At 51.2% G+C, this 18025-nt stretch overlaps 1 protein-coding gene across 1 annotated transcript in view; it reads right to left on the bottom strand.

Annotated features, from left to right (window-relative positions):
* Csmd1 (CUB and Sushi multiple domains 1) overlaps positions 1-18025 on the bottom strand; it is a 1642653-nt gene that overhangs the window by 423438 nt on the left and 1201190 nt on the right. The window contains exon 10 of the mRNA XM_012517218.2: positions 10991-11112. Within this exon, the coding sequence (XP_012372672.2) occupies positions 10991-11112 (122 nt within the window). The remainder of the gene's footprint in view (positions 1-10990; positions 11113-18025) is intronic.

The raw sequence follows: 18025 nt of genomic DNA, 5'->3' as shown, positions 1-18025 counted from the left end.
GAGAGAGGGAGGAAAGAGAAGGAGGGGAAAAGAGAGGCAGAGGGAGAGGGAGAAGGAGGAGGAGAGAGGGAAAGAGAGAAGGAGGGAGAGAGAGAGAGGGAGAGAGACAGGGAGTGAGGGATGAGAGGGGAAGGAAAGAAAAGGGGGGAAAAGAGAGGCAGAGGGAGAGGGAGAAGAAGGAAGAAAGAGAGGGAGGGAGAGAGGGAAAGAGAGAGGAAGAGACAGAGAGACAGACACAGAGCAGCCTGATAGGACCACAGGTTTTCACAGTAAGACAGGAGGAGCAAAAGCTGCTGGACAACGGCAGAGTGATGGACTTTCTTAAATAAAGACCCACTCGCATGGAGCTGTCTGAAGATGGCAGGAAGCTCTGGGTGACTCCAGCTGAAGATACAGATGCTGCAGAAGGTAGGCTCAGCAGTCCTTCACTCCCAGGACAAGTCACTGTGCTCCAGGAAGACCATGGCAGAAGGGCCAGGGAGATGGCTCAGTAGAATAAGCACTATCCTGGCAAGCACAAAGGTTTGAGCTCAATATTAGGTTCTACAAAAAGAAAAGAAAGAAAAAGAGAAAAAGAAAAGAAAAGACCATTGCAGAGTGTCCCAGAGCTGCCAGGCTGAGCTGTGGGCACAAAGCCAGAAACGCTCCCCTGGGCTCTTGTTTGGACTGAGGAAAAGGGGGAAGCTGCTCTGGGATGCTGGTTAGGGGAGGGGCTGTCAGGGGCTCCCCAGTGAACGGCAGAGGGGTTGGAGAGGTTTTCTGGAGGCTCTGAACCTCCAGGACCACAATCAGTGCCAGAAGGTTCCAGGGACTAGAGAGGATCAGGGCGCACAGCAGGGGGCCAGGACCAGGGGGAGGGCCAGCAGCTTTTACCTGGGCAGCTTAGAGAACAAGGACAGAAAGGGCCAAACAGGTGCGTATCACGAGACAGGTACTAGACAGCAGGGAAGAAGGACATGGTCCAGTTTGCACTTAAACACATGAATTTGATTTTGCTCTCCTCAGCCAAATTCTCACCATGGCAGTACTGCACACGGGGGAAGGAGTGTGTGTGACAAGAGACAGCACAATGCGCCACAAGAGCCCTAGCCCAAGCACTAACATTAGCCCCAGTCCTAGTCCCATCACTAACCCTAACCCTAAGTTCTAACATTAGCCCTAATCCTAGACCCAGCACTAACCCTAACCCTAAACTTAGCACTAGCCCTAGCCCTAACCCTAACCCTAACCCTAACCCTAACCCTAGCCCTAGCCCTAACCTTAGCCCTAATCCTAGTACCATCACTAACTCTAACCCTAAACTTAGCACTAGCCCTAAACCTAGACCTAACACTAACCCTAACCTTAACGCTAGCTATAATCCTAAACCTAACCTGAGCCCTAGCCCTAATCCTAACCCTAATACTAATCCTAGGCCTAGCCCTAGTCCTAGCCCGAATCCTAACCCTAACCCTAGCCCTAGCCCTAGCAGTAACCCTTGCCCTAGTCATTGCCCTCGCCATAGCCCTTGCCCTAGACCTAAGCCTAGCCCTAAACCTAGCCCTAACCCTAGTCCTAGCCCTAGCACTAACCCTAGACCTAGACCTCAACCTAGCCCTAGCCCTAGCCCTAGCCCTCACCCTAGCATTAGCCCTAGACCTCACCTTAGCCCTAGCCCTAGCCCTCATCCTAGTCCAAGCCCTAGCCCTCACCCTAGCCCTAGCCCTAGCCCTCACCCTAGTCCTAGCCCTAACCCTAGCCCTCACCCTAGCCCTAGCCCTAGCCCTAGCCCTAGCCCTCACCCTAGCCCTAGCCCTAGCCCTAGCCCTCACCCTAGCCCTAGCCCTAGCCCTAGCCCTAGCCCTAGCCCTAACCCTAGCCCTAGCCCTAACCCTAGTCCTAGCCCTAGCCCTCACCCTAGTCCTAGCCCTAAACCTAAACCTAGCCCTAACCCTAGTCCTAGCCCTAGCCCTCACCCTAGCCCTAGCCCTAGCCCTAGCCCTCACCCTAGCCCTAGCCCTAGCCCTAACCCTAACCCTAGCCCTAGCCCTAGCCCTAACTCTAACCCTCACCCTAACCTACTAACTCTAGCTGACCAATCAACCTAAACACCAAGCTCCCAGCACAGCTCAGGAGCAGCCTTGCCACCCTTCTCCCTAGTGAGGTGATCCTGCCTCCTTGCTACAGACCAGGTTCCTTTTGGTCTCATGGCCATGTCCCCAGAGGAAGCCTGAGCCTCAAGCTTGCCCTGGAGGCAGGAGCACTGTGTTTTGGGCAGACCCAGCACACTTTGCAGCAAAGCTGACACCAGCGAGCAGGGAGCCTGGCCGGGCAGTGAGTGTGCGTCTGCACGCTTGCCTCCCCCTCTGCTGGACACCAGTTATGACCTTTGCCCTCTCTGCAGTTCTGTAACCTGCTTGAGGGTCTTCGGAGATTTGCATGAAGGCGATTATGAAGGTTCTGTTATGCTACTGCTTGCTTGCCTAATGAAACTACCCTCAGAAATTTGGGATATTTACTCCCTTAAAGAAAGTTAAATAGTTTATTTCATTTTTCACACTCTCCTCCAAATTCACCTATATGGTTGGCAAACATTGGGATTTCCTTTTTAAAGACTGAATTGCATTCCACCTGGGCCACATCTTAATATACAGTTTTATTTGTTCATCAAACTTTAATAAACATGGAAGAAAAAAACAAGATGGAAGAAAAAAAATGAAGAAATGGTAATATTTTGATTGTTTAAATCCTCTGAATTTTGTAAATGTTTAGTCCTAATAAAACACCATAGACAAAGCTTTAATTAAAATCACATACCAATATTTTGTTGCTAGAAAGTCTACTTTAAGCACGCAGACATCTCTCTGGAGAACGTGCCAAAGGGCCAAAGGACGTGGGTGCTCAAGCACCTTATCTAGAAGGGTGGTGCACTCGTGGATCCAGCACATCGGTGGAGCAGAAATGCTACAAACTGCTGCACTGATTGTTCAAGAAATCCTGACAAGAAGAAAGTCCGTACATATGTAGCACACAAGCAGTTAGCACAGTAATGGTTTCGGGTCAATGTTTGGTTAAGCCTGCAAGTGTCGAAGCGCTGGGTGCAGAAGACCGCACGTGCACCTGTGTACTTGAGGCCTGCCGCAGGCACTCTGCTCTCGTTGCTGGGATGGATACCCCACACCCTAAACGCAGAAGGAAAGGTTTACTTAGCTCACAGTTACTGGGGGGCGCAGGCCATGCGCAGCTGGCTCCAGGGCAGAGCGGCAGAGAGCAACCTTTCAGTGCAGTGGCAGAGGCAGGAGAGCAAGGGAGGATGGGCAGCAGCTCAGGCTGCCAACCTCTGCCCGTCCTCCACTGCACGCACATCACCTGCCCCAGGGCGGAGGCAGCGTCCACACCCACAGTAATCAATCACAGACTCCAGCAGCTGCCCCGGCTGGCTGCGTGAGGCTCTGGGGCACCTGCACACACACCATAGCAAGGTCTGTGTTGGACTATTCTGAACTTGGATCTCACACGCCTGTCACTGCAGCAGGCGCCGTGTGTGCACCTGCACACCTCCCCATAAGCACACACAGAAGCCTGTGCATGCGCCTACGCAGAGGGACGTGTGCACAGATGCTCTTGTTGTCTCTTCTCACGGCCAGGACAACACACTCAGCCCCTGCAGTCACAGGAGCAGAGGGTCACTGGGCTCACAGCCCGCACAGCCTGTGCTCCAAAGCTGCCTGGGTGTCCTGGCAGACCTTGTGTGACAGAGGGGAAAGGGCCCACGGCACAGCAGGCGGGAAGCAAGGACAGGATCACGGAAGGGCGAAGGTCATCCAGCCGTGTCACAGCGACCCGCCTCCTCTCCCGAGGCTCAGACTCCCCGGGTCACCCAGCCACAAACTCTTGAGCAGCCAGCGCACTCCTGTCTGCTCCCAGAAGCCCCAGCAGTGAGTGCGTGGGGCATAGAGGAGCTGCTCAGATACAGGCCGGAGTGCACTCATACGGGGACCTAGTGTTACACTTGGCTTCTGTGGCCCAGTTCATCCTTTCGGCGAAGATCGTGGGAATGAGCGTACAGTCCCCTCCCTTTAATTCTTCTAACTAATATTTCCGTACTGCATCTTGACTTCTTTTCTTATCTTAAAGAGAATACAGGTCTGGGGAGATGGCTCATTGGCATAAGTGCCTGTTCAGTAAGTGCAAATTACAAATTTGATCCCTGGTACTGAAGGAAAGAAAAAAAGAGAGAGAAAGCAAAATAATAGATAAGACATTAGAAGTTAGACATAAATCAGACCCACATGTGTAAACATCATATTGTCTCCCTCGTGTAAAAACTTGAATGAGTAAATAAAATCTGAAAAGTAAATAGACACAGTAAAAGGGAAAAAACCTGAACAAAAGGAATAAACAACTGGGATTAGAGGGAGAATAAAAGAAAGTCAAAAAAGGAAGGAAAGACCTGCGCACACACACAGGAAATCTACGCTGCACACTAACTTCTCTTGGGTTTCGAAGGCAGCAGCTGTTGCTTAACATTTGACCTTGACCAAGGTCACGCTGCTTTACTGGGTAATCTGTGCAGCTACAGAGAAGACACGATGCGCAGCGTGACGACACTGACCGTTATAAACACGCTTGAGTACGGAACAAAATCTTTTCTATTTTTGTCCAAAGCCAACTGATTGTTTTTAAAGAGAATTTTAAAAAATTTATAAACAATACAGAATTTCACTAAACAATATAATAGGAACTCATGGGCCGGTGAGATAGCTCAGCAGACTAAGCACCTACTTGGGCAAGTGCAAGGACCAGGGTTCGATTCCCAGTACTGCATTTCACACCGGTCCCACCCCCAGGCGTGCTAAGCCCGTGACCAAGTCCAGGCGTGGTGGTGCACGCCTATAACCCCAGTCCTGGGGAGGCTGAAAACAGGAGGCTCACTAGGAGTCCGAGCTGTGTAGTGAGGCCCTGTACCAAATACATAAAATAAATAAATAAAATAAAATAAAAATAATTGTATGCACAAAACGTGTTATATAGTATCTTTAGGCCTTTTAAAGTAAAGGAGCCTACCTGCCTGTCCACAGAACATTAGCCAATGTTGTACGGCAGGTACGCTCCTAGGAGAGACCCCGCCTTCCTGAGTGGCCGCTGTGTCTGGCCAACTTCACGTAAGTGCTCCACAGCCGCTGTACAGCAGCCGGCCCAGACGTGGGCCCAGGTCGAGGACACCCAAGGCAGGCCGAGGATTCAAAACGAGAAGGCGTTCAGCACTTTCTGACCAGTACTAAAACTTTGTCCTTGCTTCCTTTTGTATTTTGATTTGCTTGTTTCAGTTCAGGGTGACATTGGCCTACACGCCCCCGAGTGCCGGGATTGCAGGTGTGCACTACCTGGCCTGGGCTCCTTTCTGTCTTGCCTTAGCGAAGGGAGCAGGCTGGGTCACACACACGCAACGCCGTGCGCAGCGGCTCCGTTCCAGAACTCTCCATCGACTTCTCCAGCGAGAGCCATGGGCTTTCCTCTCCCCTTCGCCTGGGTCCCTAACCGCCTCCAGCTCCCAGGCCGCATCAGGAGCCTGCTTATTTGGGATGTCTCCCAAGGAGTCAAATTAAGCTAATTATACTTAATGGCAATGACTGGTGCTTAATTTGGATGGCAATTCTGCTTAATTGAGATGCCTTCAGGTGTCTAAGTGGCTTTCCAAGAGCGCTGGTGAGTGCGTCATCCTGGAATCCTTCGTATCTCTCTGAACATTTCCACAAAGTAAATTTGGGGCAAAGACTTGTCTGAAGCAGTATAATGTGAGATTCCTGAACTGTAACTTCTTAATTGTGGGGTGTTTCAGAATCAACAATATTTTAATATATTCTTTGCAAAGTCTATGAAAAGTACCACAAAGGGGCTGGGGAGATGGCTCAGTGAAATAAGTGCTTCCCTGGCAAGCGCAAGGGCCTGAGTTCAATCCCCGGTTCCACCAAAAAAAAGGTACCACAACGACATCAGAGAAAAGCAAATCTTCTAAAACAAGAATGGAAAAGCAGATAAGCCCTGTCTCAGTTACTCTTCTCTTGTTGCTGGGACAAGTACCCGACACCCAAAATGAAGGAAAGAAAGGTCTGTTCAGCTCAGTTACTGGAGGTTTCAGTCCGTACTTGGCCAGCTCTAAGGCCGAGCTGCACATGGCAGAGGGCAACCTTCCGTGGCGGTGGCAAAGAGCAAGAAAGCAAAATGGAGGAACAGCAGCAACGGTGGCAACAGAGAGCAAGTCTGTTTCTCTGTCTCTCTTCTGTTACATTCAGGCTGTCTGCCCCTGGCAGGGGAAGTGCTCACACCCATAATCCCAGAAGTACTCAGACCCATAATCCCAGCCTTGGGTCACCTATAATCCCAGTGGATCATGAGTTAATCTCAAACTCTAGAAGTCCTTACCCCATGACTACATGAAGTTTTCGGGGGACAACTAGACACAAACCATAACAAACCCAAAACATTTGGGTTCATTGTTTGCATTTTTCAGCTAGACAAGTTTTCAAGTCACTTGGCGATGCCCAGGGACACAGTCCCAGGGAGGTCTCTAACATCAGCCCCGGGCTGGTAGAGGCCTAGAAGGGCTCTGAAAAGGCACAGCTGAGTCTCATGCCCCTGGCCGCTCTCTTCCTGGTATTTTGCTGGTCTATGAGCGGACTCATCGTGCAGCTCACAAGCAACTGGGCAGGCCTTTTTTCTGACCTCCGGAAAGTTCCCTCCTCAAGCCCCTGGAGTATCAGTCTTGGACTGTGCCTCAGGAGGGCCTGACGGCTGTCGGCCAAGCAAATCCTGAACCTGTCTCTCGCGCCAGAAGAGAAGCCGGGCCTCCTGTCTGCACTGCCTCTGATTTCGTCTGTCACTAACCTCTGCGGAGTGGCTGTGATCCTGGCATCGTCATGGGGCCAGAAGCAGTCCCCAGCGGACACCCAGGCAGGGGGAAGGTGAGCACCCCACGTCCTCAGGGATCCTGCCTCCCGTCGCTGCCCTCTGCTATGGGGAAGTGCTCCTCCACAGTGCCAGGCCCTGTTCAGCTCTAAAGCATTCGCCTGCCACACATCCTGCAGCTACTGAAGAATCTCCTACTTCACTTCCTCGGGGAGCTTGTCAACGTTATGACAGACAAGAGAGCTGCACAACGAAATCCGTCTTCTGGCAGGAGGCTGTGAGGTCAGCAAGAGCAGGGTGCAGAGTTTAGCTCTGTGGACCTTGGTTTCCTCCCTGCCAGTGAGGAGTGGAAGAGCTGGATCTTCAAGCTTTCTTTTAAGGAGCTATTTTAATTCTGATTTGTTCGGGAAAGTGGGAGAAGCCCCATATGCATGTATATCACAGTACAGAAAATCTCCGTAGCAACAGTCTGGATTTAAGTGATGTCTCAAAGTATTAGAAAGACATTAATGACATTTCTCAAAAATTTAAATGGGAGGTACTATCTTCTCATTCCACTACACAGCATCCCACTACAGTTTTTAAAACTAATGATATTTGGGGGAGGCAAGATAGCTCCATGGACTGAGCGCCTGCTTAGGCAAGCACGGGGACTGCAGTTTGATCCCTGGCACCACATGGTACACTGGCCCTGCCCCCAGGGCAGACTGAGTCAGCCACCAAGTCCAGGCAGAGTAGTGTATGCCTATAATCCCAGGTCTAGGGAGGCTGAAAACAGGAGGATCACTATGAGTCTGAGCTGCATAGTGAGACCCTATAACAACCAAATACATTAAAAGAAAAGAAAAACAACTAATGACATTTATTGCAAGGTCATTCTAACTAGTGTTGAAGCCGCTTCCACCTTCATTTGACCTTGGAAAGAAATAGCACATTAGCATCGCTGCCTTTGACTCTGCTTGGCTTCCCTGCAAGGCTGCATCCCTTTCCGTAGTTTCCTCAGCCCACAAAACACACTCGAGATCCCGGCTCGCCCCTGCAGTCTCACGCACGGGCATGGACGTGCTCCCGACTCGCTTCTGCAGTCACATGTGCGCACATGGGTGGGTTCCCCTCACTTCTGAGCCACCCTCCCCACCCCCCACGTGATCTGCAGTCCACTGCCGTTTCGCCAGAAGTCAAACGCAGAGCTTCCCATTACAAAATGATTCTCAAGGTCATTCCCTGGGTTTAAGAAGGGACAGCATATACCCAAGGCACTCCCCTGCCCTTTCAAAGGGGACCTGAGAAGAGACGGAGGACGCTGCTAGTAGGACAGCGGGTCCCCAGGGAGACCGCCCTTGTCATCCCATCTCTCCTGCTGCCTGTGCTGCTATGAGCCCTGGACACCCACGGCCACTCCTTTCTTTCCACAGGAAGGAGAGGGGCAGAGAGAAATCCTGCCACAAGTGTCACCCTGGGCAGCTCCCTGGGACAGAGGCTTCTCCCTGCAGGGAAGGGCCCAGAGCTGGGAGAGTCACCCCAAGTTCCCCCTTCGCCCACTGGAGACACTGCTGCTGCACTGTCCGGAGTGTCTTCGAGCTTCCTGGGCTCTCCTTGCTCTTATTCCTTCTGCGCAGTGCACACACGTACCTTTCATGGAATATCTAGACTGCGTGTCCAACCTTCCAGCCAGCCTGGCTCACACCGAGTGAAGAGGCGCTGTCCCAGAGCCACGTGAAAAATGTAATCTAACTAATGTCGACGAAGCAAAAACTGCCTGAATGCTCAAATTACTTCATGAAATATCACAGCAAGCCTGAGTTTAACAGTTAAACAAGGAGACCTCGGTGCCTGCGCCACAGCAAGGGGCATTCATCTTTGCAGCCACACGCACATGCAGGGAGCCCGAACTGCTGCGCCAGTGGCCACTGATCCCCACACTGTGCTCACCCATTGCACACACACGCAGCCTCTGGCGCACAGGGCTGGATGCAACTGTGCATGGGAGGCGGGTCAGCGCACGCATGTGTGCACACACGTGCACAGACACATGTGTGTGAGCACACACACGCCCTGCACAGCACTCACTTGTCACTGTGCAGTGTGCTGGAACTCACAGCACAATGTGCCAGGGGCCACAGGACTGGCCGCCTCATGTGGTCCAAAGGCTGCAGGTTGGAAATGCCTTGGGTGGACATTAACCTATTCCTGATTTATTCTAATTGCAAAAGTCACATGATCTACACCTTGCAGATGCCCAGTGAGGTCCCCTGGCCCATGGCATCTCTCACCCCATGGCAAGACTCTTGTTTTATTTGTCCTGGTGGAGGCAGATCATATTTATTGTATTTGCTGCTAGCTCAGCTCCACCCCTGCTTTGCCCCAGACAAGCCCGATGGCACAGCAGTTCTCCAAGATTTTGCCCCCCAACCTCCAGGGCCAGGCTGCATCCTCACCCTCTTATTTTAGCTGGACAAGTAAGTGCAATGGTTGGTAAACTGTTAACAAGTTCTCCATGTTTATGTCATGCCTAAGCATGCTAATACTTTTAGTCTTGAAATCAGACAAAGCTGTTTCCCTCGCTGGGGCAATGCTGATTGGTAGTGATTAGTAGTGACTAGCTTTGCCAACCACCCCAGAGAAAAGCGTTCTTTTCTCACTAGACCTTGACTCGCGAGGACTCTGAGGCTCAGCGACTTTGCCAACTGCTCAGACTCTCAGAGCTCAGTGGGAGAGCTGGCATCCGAAGAGACGAGGGCAGGGCCGCAGAAGCAGGGGCTTGGTCGTGAGAGGACATCAAGCTATTTGAACATAGGCTTGATGAGAGCGTGGCAATCTGTGCTTTGGATTTGCAGGACTGCTGTTCCCGGGGACAGGCCAGCCCTGGGGCAGTGAGAGGGCTGCCACGAGACCCAGGCCATTGCTACACTGGCACCCACCCCATTGCTCTGTGCTCCTGAGGAAAGCCCACAGGTCCCTGGATTTTTATCCATTTCTGTTCACTAAAGCTGGCGTTTTCCCATAATTACTGGCTGAGGCATCAGAACTCAGGAGACTGAACAAGCCTCAAGGCATCTGGTGAAAGCCTCACTGGACATAAACAAGACTTTTGTGGTTTGAGGCCCACACTTGATAGGTTCAGGGGAGTTCTGTGTGTCCCTGGCAGGTGCCGAGTGGAGCCCCGAGCAGAGGTCACGGCTGCGCACACAGGCTATTGTACCACAGCATCTCAAAATCGCAGAAGGTGTATCTAGTCAGCTTACCTCTGTTAGAAATGTTCCTTTTGTATTGTTTATTTTAGTTTATTTAGTTCACTTAAAATCCATATTCAGAATTATTTTGTCTGATTTTTAAAAAATCAAATCAATATAAAAATGTTCCACTTTTCTTCCTGGGTAGATATCTATGTATATCAAATTTAAACTGAACTAAAGGCAATTCATTTTATAGCAAAAGAGACAATTATGATTATGTTTTCTGGCCTATGATTTAAGATGCAATAACATAATTACAAAGCATGTGTGCAAAACCCATGGAGAGATAGCACGGTCTCCCTGTCTCACCTCCGCAGGGAACACATAATCAGCTTAACGCAGGTAGGATGAGGGATTTGGAAAAGGCAAGGAGTTGTTTACTTCTAGGAGAACACGGCAATCACGAGAGGCAGTGCAGGCTGGGGGCTCAGACAGAGACCCAGGGCAGAGGGAAGACAGCAGGTGCAGTTCTAGCTCTCGCAGCTGGGCAGAGACGTGGGGTGCTCCAGCCAGTTGCGGATGACAGCATCCACAGCAGACGGCTGCGAAGGGACAGCATTCCCAGGGAGCGGGGAGACCCGGAGCTCAGGGCTGAGGGTGGAGATACGCTGAGGCTGAAAGACGCCCCACAGAGGAAGAAGCACCAGGGGCGAGAAGGAAGGCCAGGAACCTCCCTCCAGATCTGAGACGACAGCCCACGCTGAAGACATCTGCTCTGCACACCAGATTCCTTCCCAGGGCGTGGCATGTGGAGGGCAGCACAGTGGGACAAACAGAACCAGCCGGCATCTCCAGGCATGGGACAAATAGCCGAGTGAGCCGCGGCGCTGCAGGCCGGGAGCGCCCAGCGGAGTCCAGGCCCTTACCTTGTCTGGGTCCGCCGTGGTGATCACCCAAACACAGTGTGCGTTGTCCTCGTACTGCACCGGGTAGTTGGGCGAGGTGATGACGCCGCTGGGCCCACGCAGATTGGACCCGCACGTCCTCGCTGCAAACAGACAGAGTCAGTGTCACTTTCTGCAGCATTTCACCAGTGGGGAAGGGCCTCAGAGTCCACGGCCTCCAGGCTAGCTCTCAGCACTCACGATGGGCAGCGACTCACAGACTCAGGCTGCGAGTGCACTTTGCTCAGCCTGCAGGACCCTGGCTCGGAAACCTTAGCATGTACTAGAGAGGCTCGAATGGGTGAGGTCTGGAGTGGAGTCAGGGCTCACAGGACGAGCCGGTGGACAGCGTCCCGGGCAACACCAAGCCGAATGAGCCCACTTCAAGGCCCGTTCTATTTGTTACACCAAGAAAAGTCTCTGTATCTATCTAAAGGTTCTGCATGCACCCTGAGCTGCACATGGATGCGCTAAGACACCAGGCACAGAACAGTTCACAGAATTTTGGGCTGGGTTACCTCAGCCTGCTGTCCACCACACAGACTTGAGCAAGACACCCCAATACCACAGCTCCGCCCCTTCAGGAGTGAAGGAGCACAGCAGACAGCGTGGCCTCGGGTAGGCTTCAGACTCCGGAACACAAATCAACACCGATTTCTTTATCAATTTCTTTAACACCGTGCAAATAAAATGGAATATATCACTGGAAGTTTAAAGAAAGAAAATAGAAATGATGGCTCAAGTAGCCAAAGGAGAGTACTGTGCTCTGATTCTTCAAATTGAAATGAAAGACCAAGTGAAGCACAGAATGATACAGGTGCAGAAATGACTCCATTTGGGAGATGAAAGTGCTTCAACTGACCTCTTTTTCTAAAGTTTTCTCAAAACAGTAAGGAAACTTTGAAAGTCTAAGGTTAACCTGGAGTCTGGGCTTAATGATGATGATTTAAACTAGGTTTAAAAATGAGAAAGAAAGACATTTTCAAGGAGTGCGGTATGGGAGAGCTCTGTGTCCTTGTCCTAGACCCCAGTATCACATGACCCAGCCCGGCTGAGGGAGGTGGTCCTCGCCACGTCCTGCTCCGTGACTGAGCACAGCTTCAGGCCAGCATTGCTCTCGGGCACTCAGCTATCCCTGGTGGGCCCGGGGCCTTTCCCGAATGAGGGGCTCCCTGTGGGGTCAGGAGCAGCCAGTCCACGGAGCTGTTCTGAAGCTTTCTGGAAATAGATGTTTCTCCCTTCCACGTGTATTGGCGTAAGGCAGTAACGGGGCAGGGTGACACACACCTGTGCCCTCTGCTAGTTCTGCAGGGTGACACACACCTGTGCCCTCCGTGAGTTATTCATATTGCGGCTACTCCCCATTACGAGGGACCATTAATGTGCACTTCTGCCTTGACTGGAGGGCTCTGAATTTCTCAGCAGTCCTTCACTCTCACCTCACATGTGTGCGCCACAACAGACAGGACCTTCACCGTCCTGACATGTGAAGCTGAGCAGGGACCGCCACAGGCATCTTCCCGGTTGCTTAGTGTTTACTGCAGAAACTGCAGCTGGAGATCAGCCTTCTGTACATTGATGGAAGTGTTTTAGGAAAACCGGCATTTTCCCTCCAAATGAGCCACAGTTTTAAATGAAGATGGAGAAGGGCCAAAGGCCACTGGAGAGCTGGGTTCTGACAGGAACTCACGTTCTGATTGGTCTACCTTAGCAACGATCAGGAAGCGCAGGGTGACAAGTGCTTGGGCAGCACTAGAGCATCGGGGACCAAGACATCACCAGGCAACCTGCGCTCTGAGGCCCCTGCCACGTCTCCACACTTCGTCGTGTTGCACAACTAATGTGTCCAGAACACAATACAGGGTTACGCAGGAAACGTTTTTGCTTTGACAATGACTTGTTTTTTAAAGTATTTTATTTTGAAGACAGTAAAAGCAATAAAAATGGTACAGAATTTCAAAACAAGATAATGGAAGTTAACAATGGTTATTATTTAATATATTGTTTAATCGTCAAAGTAGTTGTTCAGATTATCAGATGTAGGCCCGGAGGAATGAGAAAACAACAAAAACACTAACTGGTCCTTTCAGTGGACTAACAGAGATTAGAAGTACGATGCTCTTAGCTATCGTGTGTGTGTGTGTGTGTGTGTGTGTGTGTGTGTGTGTGTGTGCTTGTGCGCGCACGTGTGTGCATCTCTATTGCATACGCACCCTCCTTCCTTCCCTTCCCACCTCCCAGGTGTTCCTTCCTCGGAGCAGTCTCTTTCACTTTCATTGTTATCTGTTGCACCTTTTGGATCTTACCCTTTTGGTTTCTTACACTAGGAGACAGTGGGGTTTACACCTGTGAGTCTCATTTACTTCACTTATGAGTACGGTCTCTAGTAGCACTCATTTACCTAGAAAAGCCCCAAGTTTATTTTTTGATATCTCAATAACACTCCATTGTATAAAAATACCAGCTACACTGCTATTCTAAATGCTTCAAACTCTGAGAATCAAGCCGCGCTGGAGACGAGCACACAGGGAGCTGACGTGCCCACCACACCGCCCACCTGCGCCCACCCACATTGGCCTGGCTGTCTGCCGGCCGGTTCACCACACCGAGGCCCTGGGCTCACCCTGTCCCAGCCACTGGCTTTAAAACTGGCTTAACCTGACTTGAAGCCTGACACCTCATGAAATCTACCTTGCCCACCTCTTGGGGAATATATATATATATATATATATAGCCTTTTTGAGACAAGGTCTCTCTCTGCAGTTCAGGCTGGCTTTAAGCTCACTTTGCAGTTCAGGCTGGTCTCGAACTGGCTGGGATTGTCCTGCAGCTGCCTCCCTCGCAAGTGCTGGGATTGCAGGTGTGCACCACCATGTCCAACCAAGTCATTGTGTGTTTGGTTGAACTATCAATTGTAAAGCAGTCTAGGAGAACCACCTATGTCCAGTCCCGAAAACTTTCACACAGGGCAAGTCCTTACAAGCTGTCTTCAACCAAAATTTGTGAACTAAATCCTTAGAATATTTTGCATGCATTGTAATAATGAATTATTTTCATTCTTTTCTAACATGCATCTTCCAGCAAGCTAGCTATCAGCTCTCTGAAATGAGGCGAGTGCACGTCCTCAGGATGGGGCCGTGGTCTGCTGTGCTCATTTCTAGCTTTGCACCGGAACCCAGTGCTGCCGTGGGCTGTTTCCTCAGGAGGCACCCTCTGGGTCTTCCGAGCAGGTACAGTGATCTTAGGCCATAGACTCCCCCTGATCCTGCTTCATTCCAATCCTCCTCTTAGGGAACTGCTGAGCGCCTCAGTTGGAGACTCCACTTGAGGGTCGCGACCTCTTCACCCCCATTACCTACTGCATAGCCACATCAGGAGCCGCATGTCCTGCACATGGACTCAGCCGGGTTGACACTCTGTGCTGAGTGGCTAGTGAAGTCCTCAGGAGGAGCACAACTAGAGGACTGCTCTGATGGGAAGGGGACACTCTGACAGCCACAGAGGAGGGAAACATCTTCCCTTATGATTGCTTCTGCTCCAAGGCGGTGTGCAAACAGCCACAGAAGCATTCTGTGAAGTAATCTCAGAGTACTGGGCCCAGGAAAGCCTGCAGCCAGCTCTTCACGTACCCCATCACCACAGGGCAAGCGTGTGCGCCTGTCCACATCTACAGTGGAACGTCGCCTCCAGGCCCTGCCCCAGCCCTGGCCCTTGTGAAGATCTTGTTTGAAATGTGGTGTCACCTATATTGAAGGCAATGTCCAAATACATGCTTAATAAACGTCCTTGGATAATAACCATGACCTGGCGCATAATCAATGTGACTCTGTGGACAGAGTTTTAAGTGTGTAAACTCGATTTCACTTGTATCTTACATTTTCAGCTAAATTTAGAACTCACAAAATGAAAAGTTGATCATATGATACATTAAAAGGGAACGTGGATGGGGGAAGATGATAAATCAGTTTTCAATGTCAACATAAGCCATTTGTCCACTTAACTGATGAATATGTATTAAGTACACAATACAGTTCTTTCAAATGATTTATCTCATTTAATCTGAAGAAATTATTCATTTATTTAAGTTCAGTTCCAGAAAATCTTTTCTGTTCTTTAGGAACCATTCAATTAATCAAACTTTTTTTAAATTTTTTAATTTTATTTTATTTATTTATGTGTGTGTGTGTGTGTGTGCGTGTGTGTGGCCAGCTCAGTCCACGGGGGGAGGGGAGGGCGGGGCTGGCTGGCATGTGGTGCTGGGGATTGAACCGCGGTCCCTGTGCTTTGCTAAGTTTGTTCTAAGTAGGTGCTTTAGACCACTCAGCCATCTCACCACCCCCTAATCAAACTTATTAAGGGCAGAAATATCTTAATCAATCAAATAAATTTAAATCGGCCACATACCTGAAACTTTATCTCAAGTAAATTAATATTAGATTTCTTGTTTGGCATATTTCTTGGCTGTGTCTTGTTTGTATGAAAGTGCATTTCTTAAAAAAAAAAAAAGAAGTGCATTTCTTGAATGAAAATTTATTATTACCAATAATAATAAAAAGTAATCTGGAGAAAAATATTTACTCCTTCATGGCCTTAAAGCACAAGAATCTCCAGCCCATTATCAATATTTCTCCAAAATTAATAACCGTGTGTACCTATGTGTCCTGCCCTGTTGGGACCTGAACCCAGGAGCTTCCCACGGAGCTGCTTCTCCGGCCCCAAGATGTGCTTCTTCTTTTGCTAGAGAATGGAGCAAAGTCACCGAGTGGCCCAGGCTAGCCTCGACCTCGAGCTCCGCCGGCTGCCTGAGCCGCCTTGCTGATGGGCTCACAGGCATGTACCCCTGCACCTACCTGCCTCTGTGTACACTTCTTCAAACCTCTGAAATGGTAGCTACCTAGTCGAATAACCAGTCTAGAGCTGTAACTTTAGCGTGACCGGACACCAGGTGGACAGAACCATCTTTAGATGCAAATACCTTTTAGTTCCTATTTTGCAGATCACTCCAGCACGGGGCTGGGGTAGTGGGCGAGAGCTGCAGGAGCTGTAGTAGCTCCTCGGACACGACAGGTTAATCCGTCAAGAGGAATTCCTCACCAACTTAACCTAGAATTCTAAAGTAGTAATGTTATTCCTGCCCTTGCTGGCTCCAGTTAGCTTTCATGTGAGCACAGCTATGCTTGCAACAACTCTTTCTGCCATGTCTGTGCTCTTTTCCCTGGGGAGCAGCTCAAAGCACCAGTGCCTACAGGAGCACGTGAGCACCAGGAGATGCTCGGCGGCCTGTCCCCAAGCGCCAGGGCCATCCCAGCCTCTCCACTTGGGAGGGACAGAGTGGCGCCTGCTGTGCTCCCTCTGCTTTTCTGAAACATCTACTGCTGGCGAAAGATAACGCCGCACTTCCAAGCAGCTCATAATGTCTCACTCTGACAAGTTATAATAGTTGTTTTCATATTCCTAAATGAAGTAAGCATAATTCCCAACGAAATCACTTGCATAATTACAGAGTGATGACAACACCCGTCTGCTTGGTAACAAGAAGGGAAGGCACGGTCCCCCGGGCCTCGGAGTGCACTAGCCAATGGAATCATTGGCTCTGCAGAGTGCGCACAGGGGGTGCATCCGGGGCACTGCAGCTGCCCTTGAGGCCCTTGAGCGGAGAAGCCTAGGCGTCCGGCACTGAGCGGGGGGACTCTGCCTGACGGTGCCCTGAGAGTTGGCCCTCGCTGGGCCTGCAGATCCAACACCCACTGTCAGTGTGCCGGGACTGAGAAGAGAGGCGTAGCTGGAACGATCAGTCTAAGGCGCGCTTCGTGGCCAATAAGGACTCATACCTGACGCCACCTTTTCCTACACTGTCTGTGACAGCACAGCATGATGGAAAATATGACCTGAAAACACTCCTGTGTGGGACCCTGAGAGCCGGGCAGACGCCTGGAGTCTCTGGAGTAGAGCTTGTGGCTGGAGAGCTCCAGGCGTTCACTTTCCTGTACCCAGAGGAGTCTAAAGTTACCTTCTGATGGAAGCGGGCGTCAAAGCTCTGCTTGTGCAGCCTCTGGTGGGAAGCAGCCAGCGGCTTCTCAGGACCAGGAGGCCTGGTGGGAAACGCTGACAGGGACACAGGCAGGCACCGTGTGGGACCAGGACGGGGACTCAGCCTGGCCTCCGAGCTGCTCTCTGCCGGTGGGAGGCCAAGCAACACCAGACTTAACCTTCTGGGTGGTGTCCAGCCTCCCAGGGCCCCAGGTGGCCAGCCCCAGCAGAGGGCACATGGGCAGCCCTGACTGATGGCTTCCTGTGCACTGGAGCATCCCTGTAGTCTGCTTCCAGAGGGAGAGCTCCAGCTCTTCTGTGGAGAGAGGGAGGATGGAAGCCACAGCTGTGCCCAGCCCCTGATCCAGCGCCCGGTATGGAAGTCATTCTGCAGCCCCCAGGGAGAGGGCAGCCTTCCTCAGAGGAGACCCGCTGGTGGGCAGCCTGGCCACACCAGACGCAGCCTGCTCTCCTCCGCTGCCTTCCTGTCGGAGTCCAACTCCTTCCCAGCCACGGCGGCAGGGGCTGCACCCCTAAACCCTCTCCCGGCCTTCCCCTGGCCTGCTTCTCTGCACAACCGGCCGTGGGTGTGGACAGGCGGCAGAGCCGTGATGAGGGGTAGCTTCAGAACTTGTGGAGGATACGGAGCAGCAGGGCACAGGAATGCAGAGATGTGTAACAGTCATGAGGCGGAAGTCTGCACCTCAGGAGCCTGCAGCCGAGTGAGCGGGGCCAGGCCCAGCAGTGGAGGATGCTTCGGGGCTCAATGGCTGTGCTGCCGTTAGGCAGGAAGAGAACTCCAGGGGCAGAGCCAGGGAGGTGTCCAGGGCCAGGGGCAGGGGGATGACCAAACAGGTGGAGAGAGGAGAGACAGAGATGGGGAGAGGAGACAAGTGGGGAGAGACAGAGAGGAGAGACAGAGATGGAGAGAGGAGACAGAGGTGGAGAGAGGAAACAGAGGTGGAGAGAAAAGGAGCCAGGTGGGGA

This window comes from Octodon degus, unplaced genomic scaffold (assembly GCF_000260255.1).
Source record: "Octodon degus isolate 3935 unplaced genomic scaffold, OctDeg1.0 scaffold00155, whole genome shotgun sequence".
Taxonomy (NCBI): Eukaryota; Metazoa; Chordata; class Mammalia; order Rodentia; family Octodontidae; genus Octodon; species Octodon degus.
The sequence above is the reverse complement of the archived record's forward strand: the minus strand, read 5'-3'. Positions and strand labels throughout refer to the sequence as shown.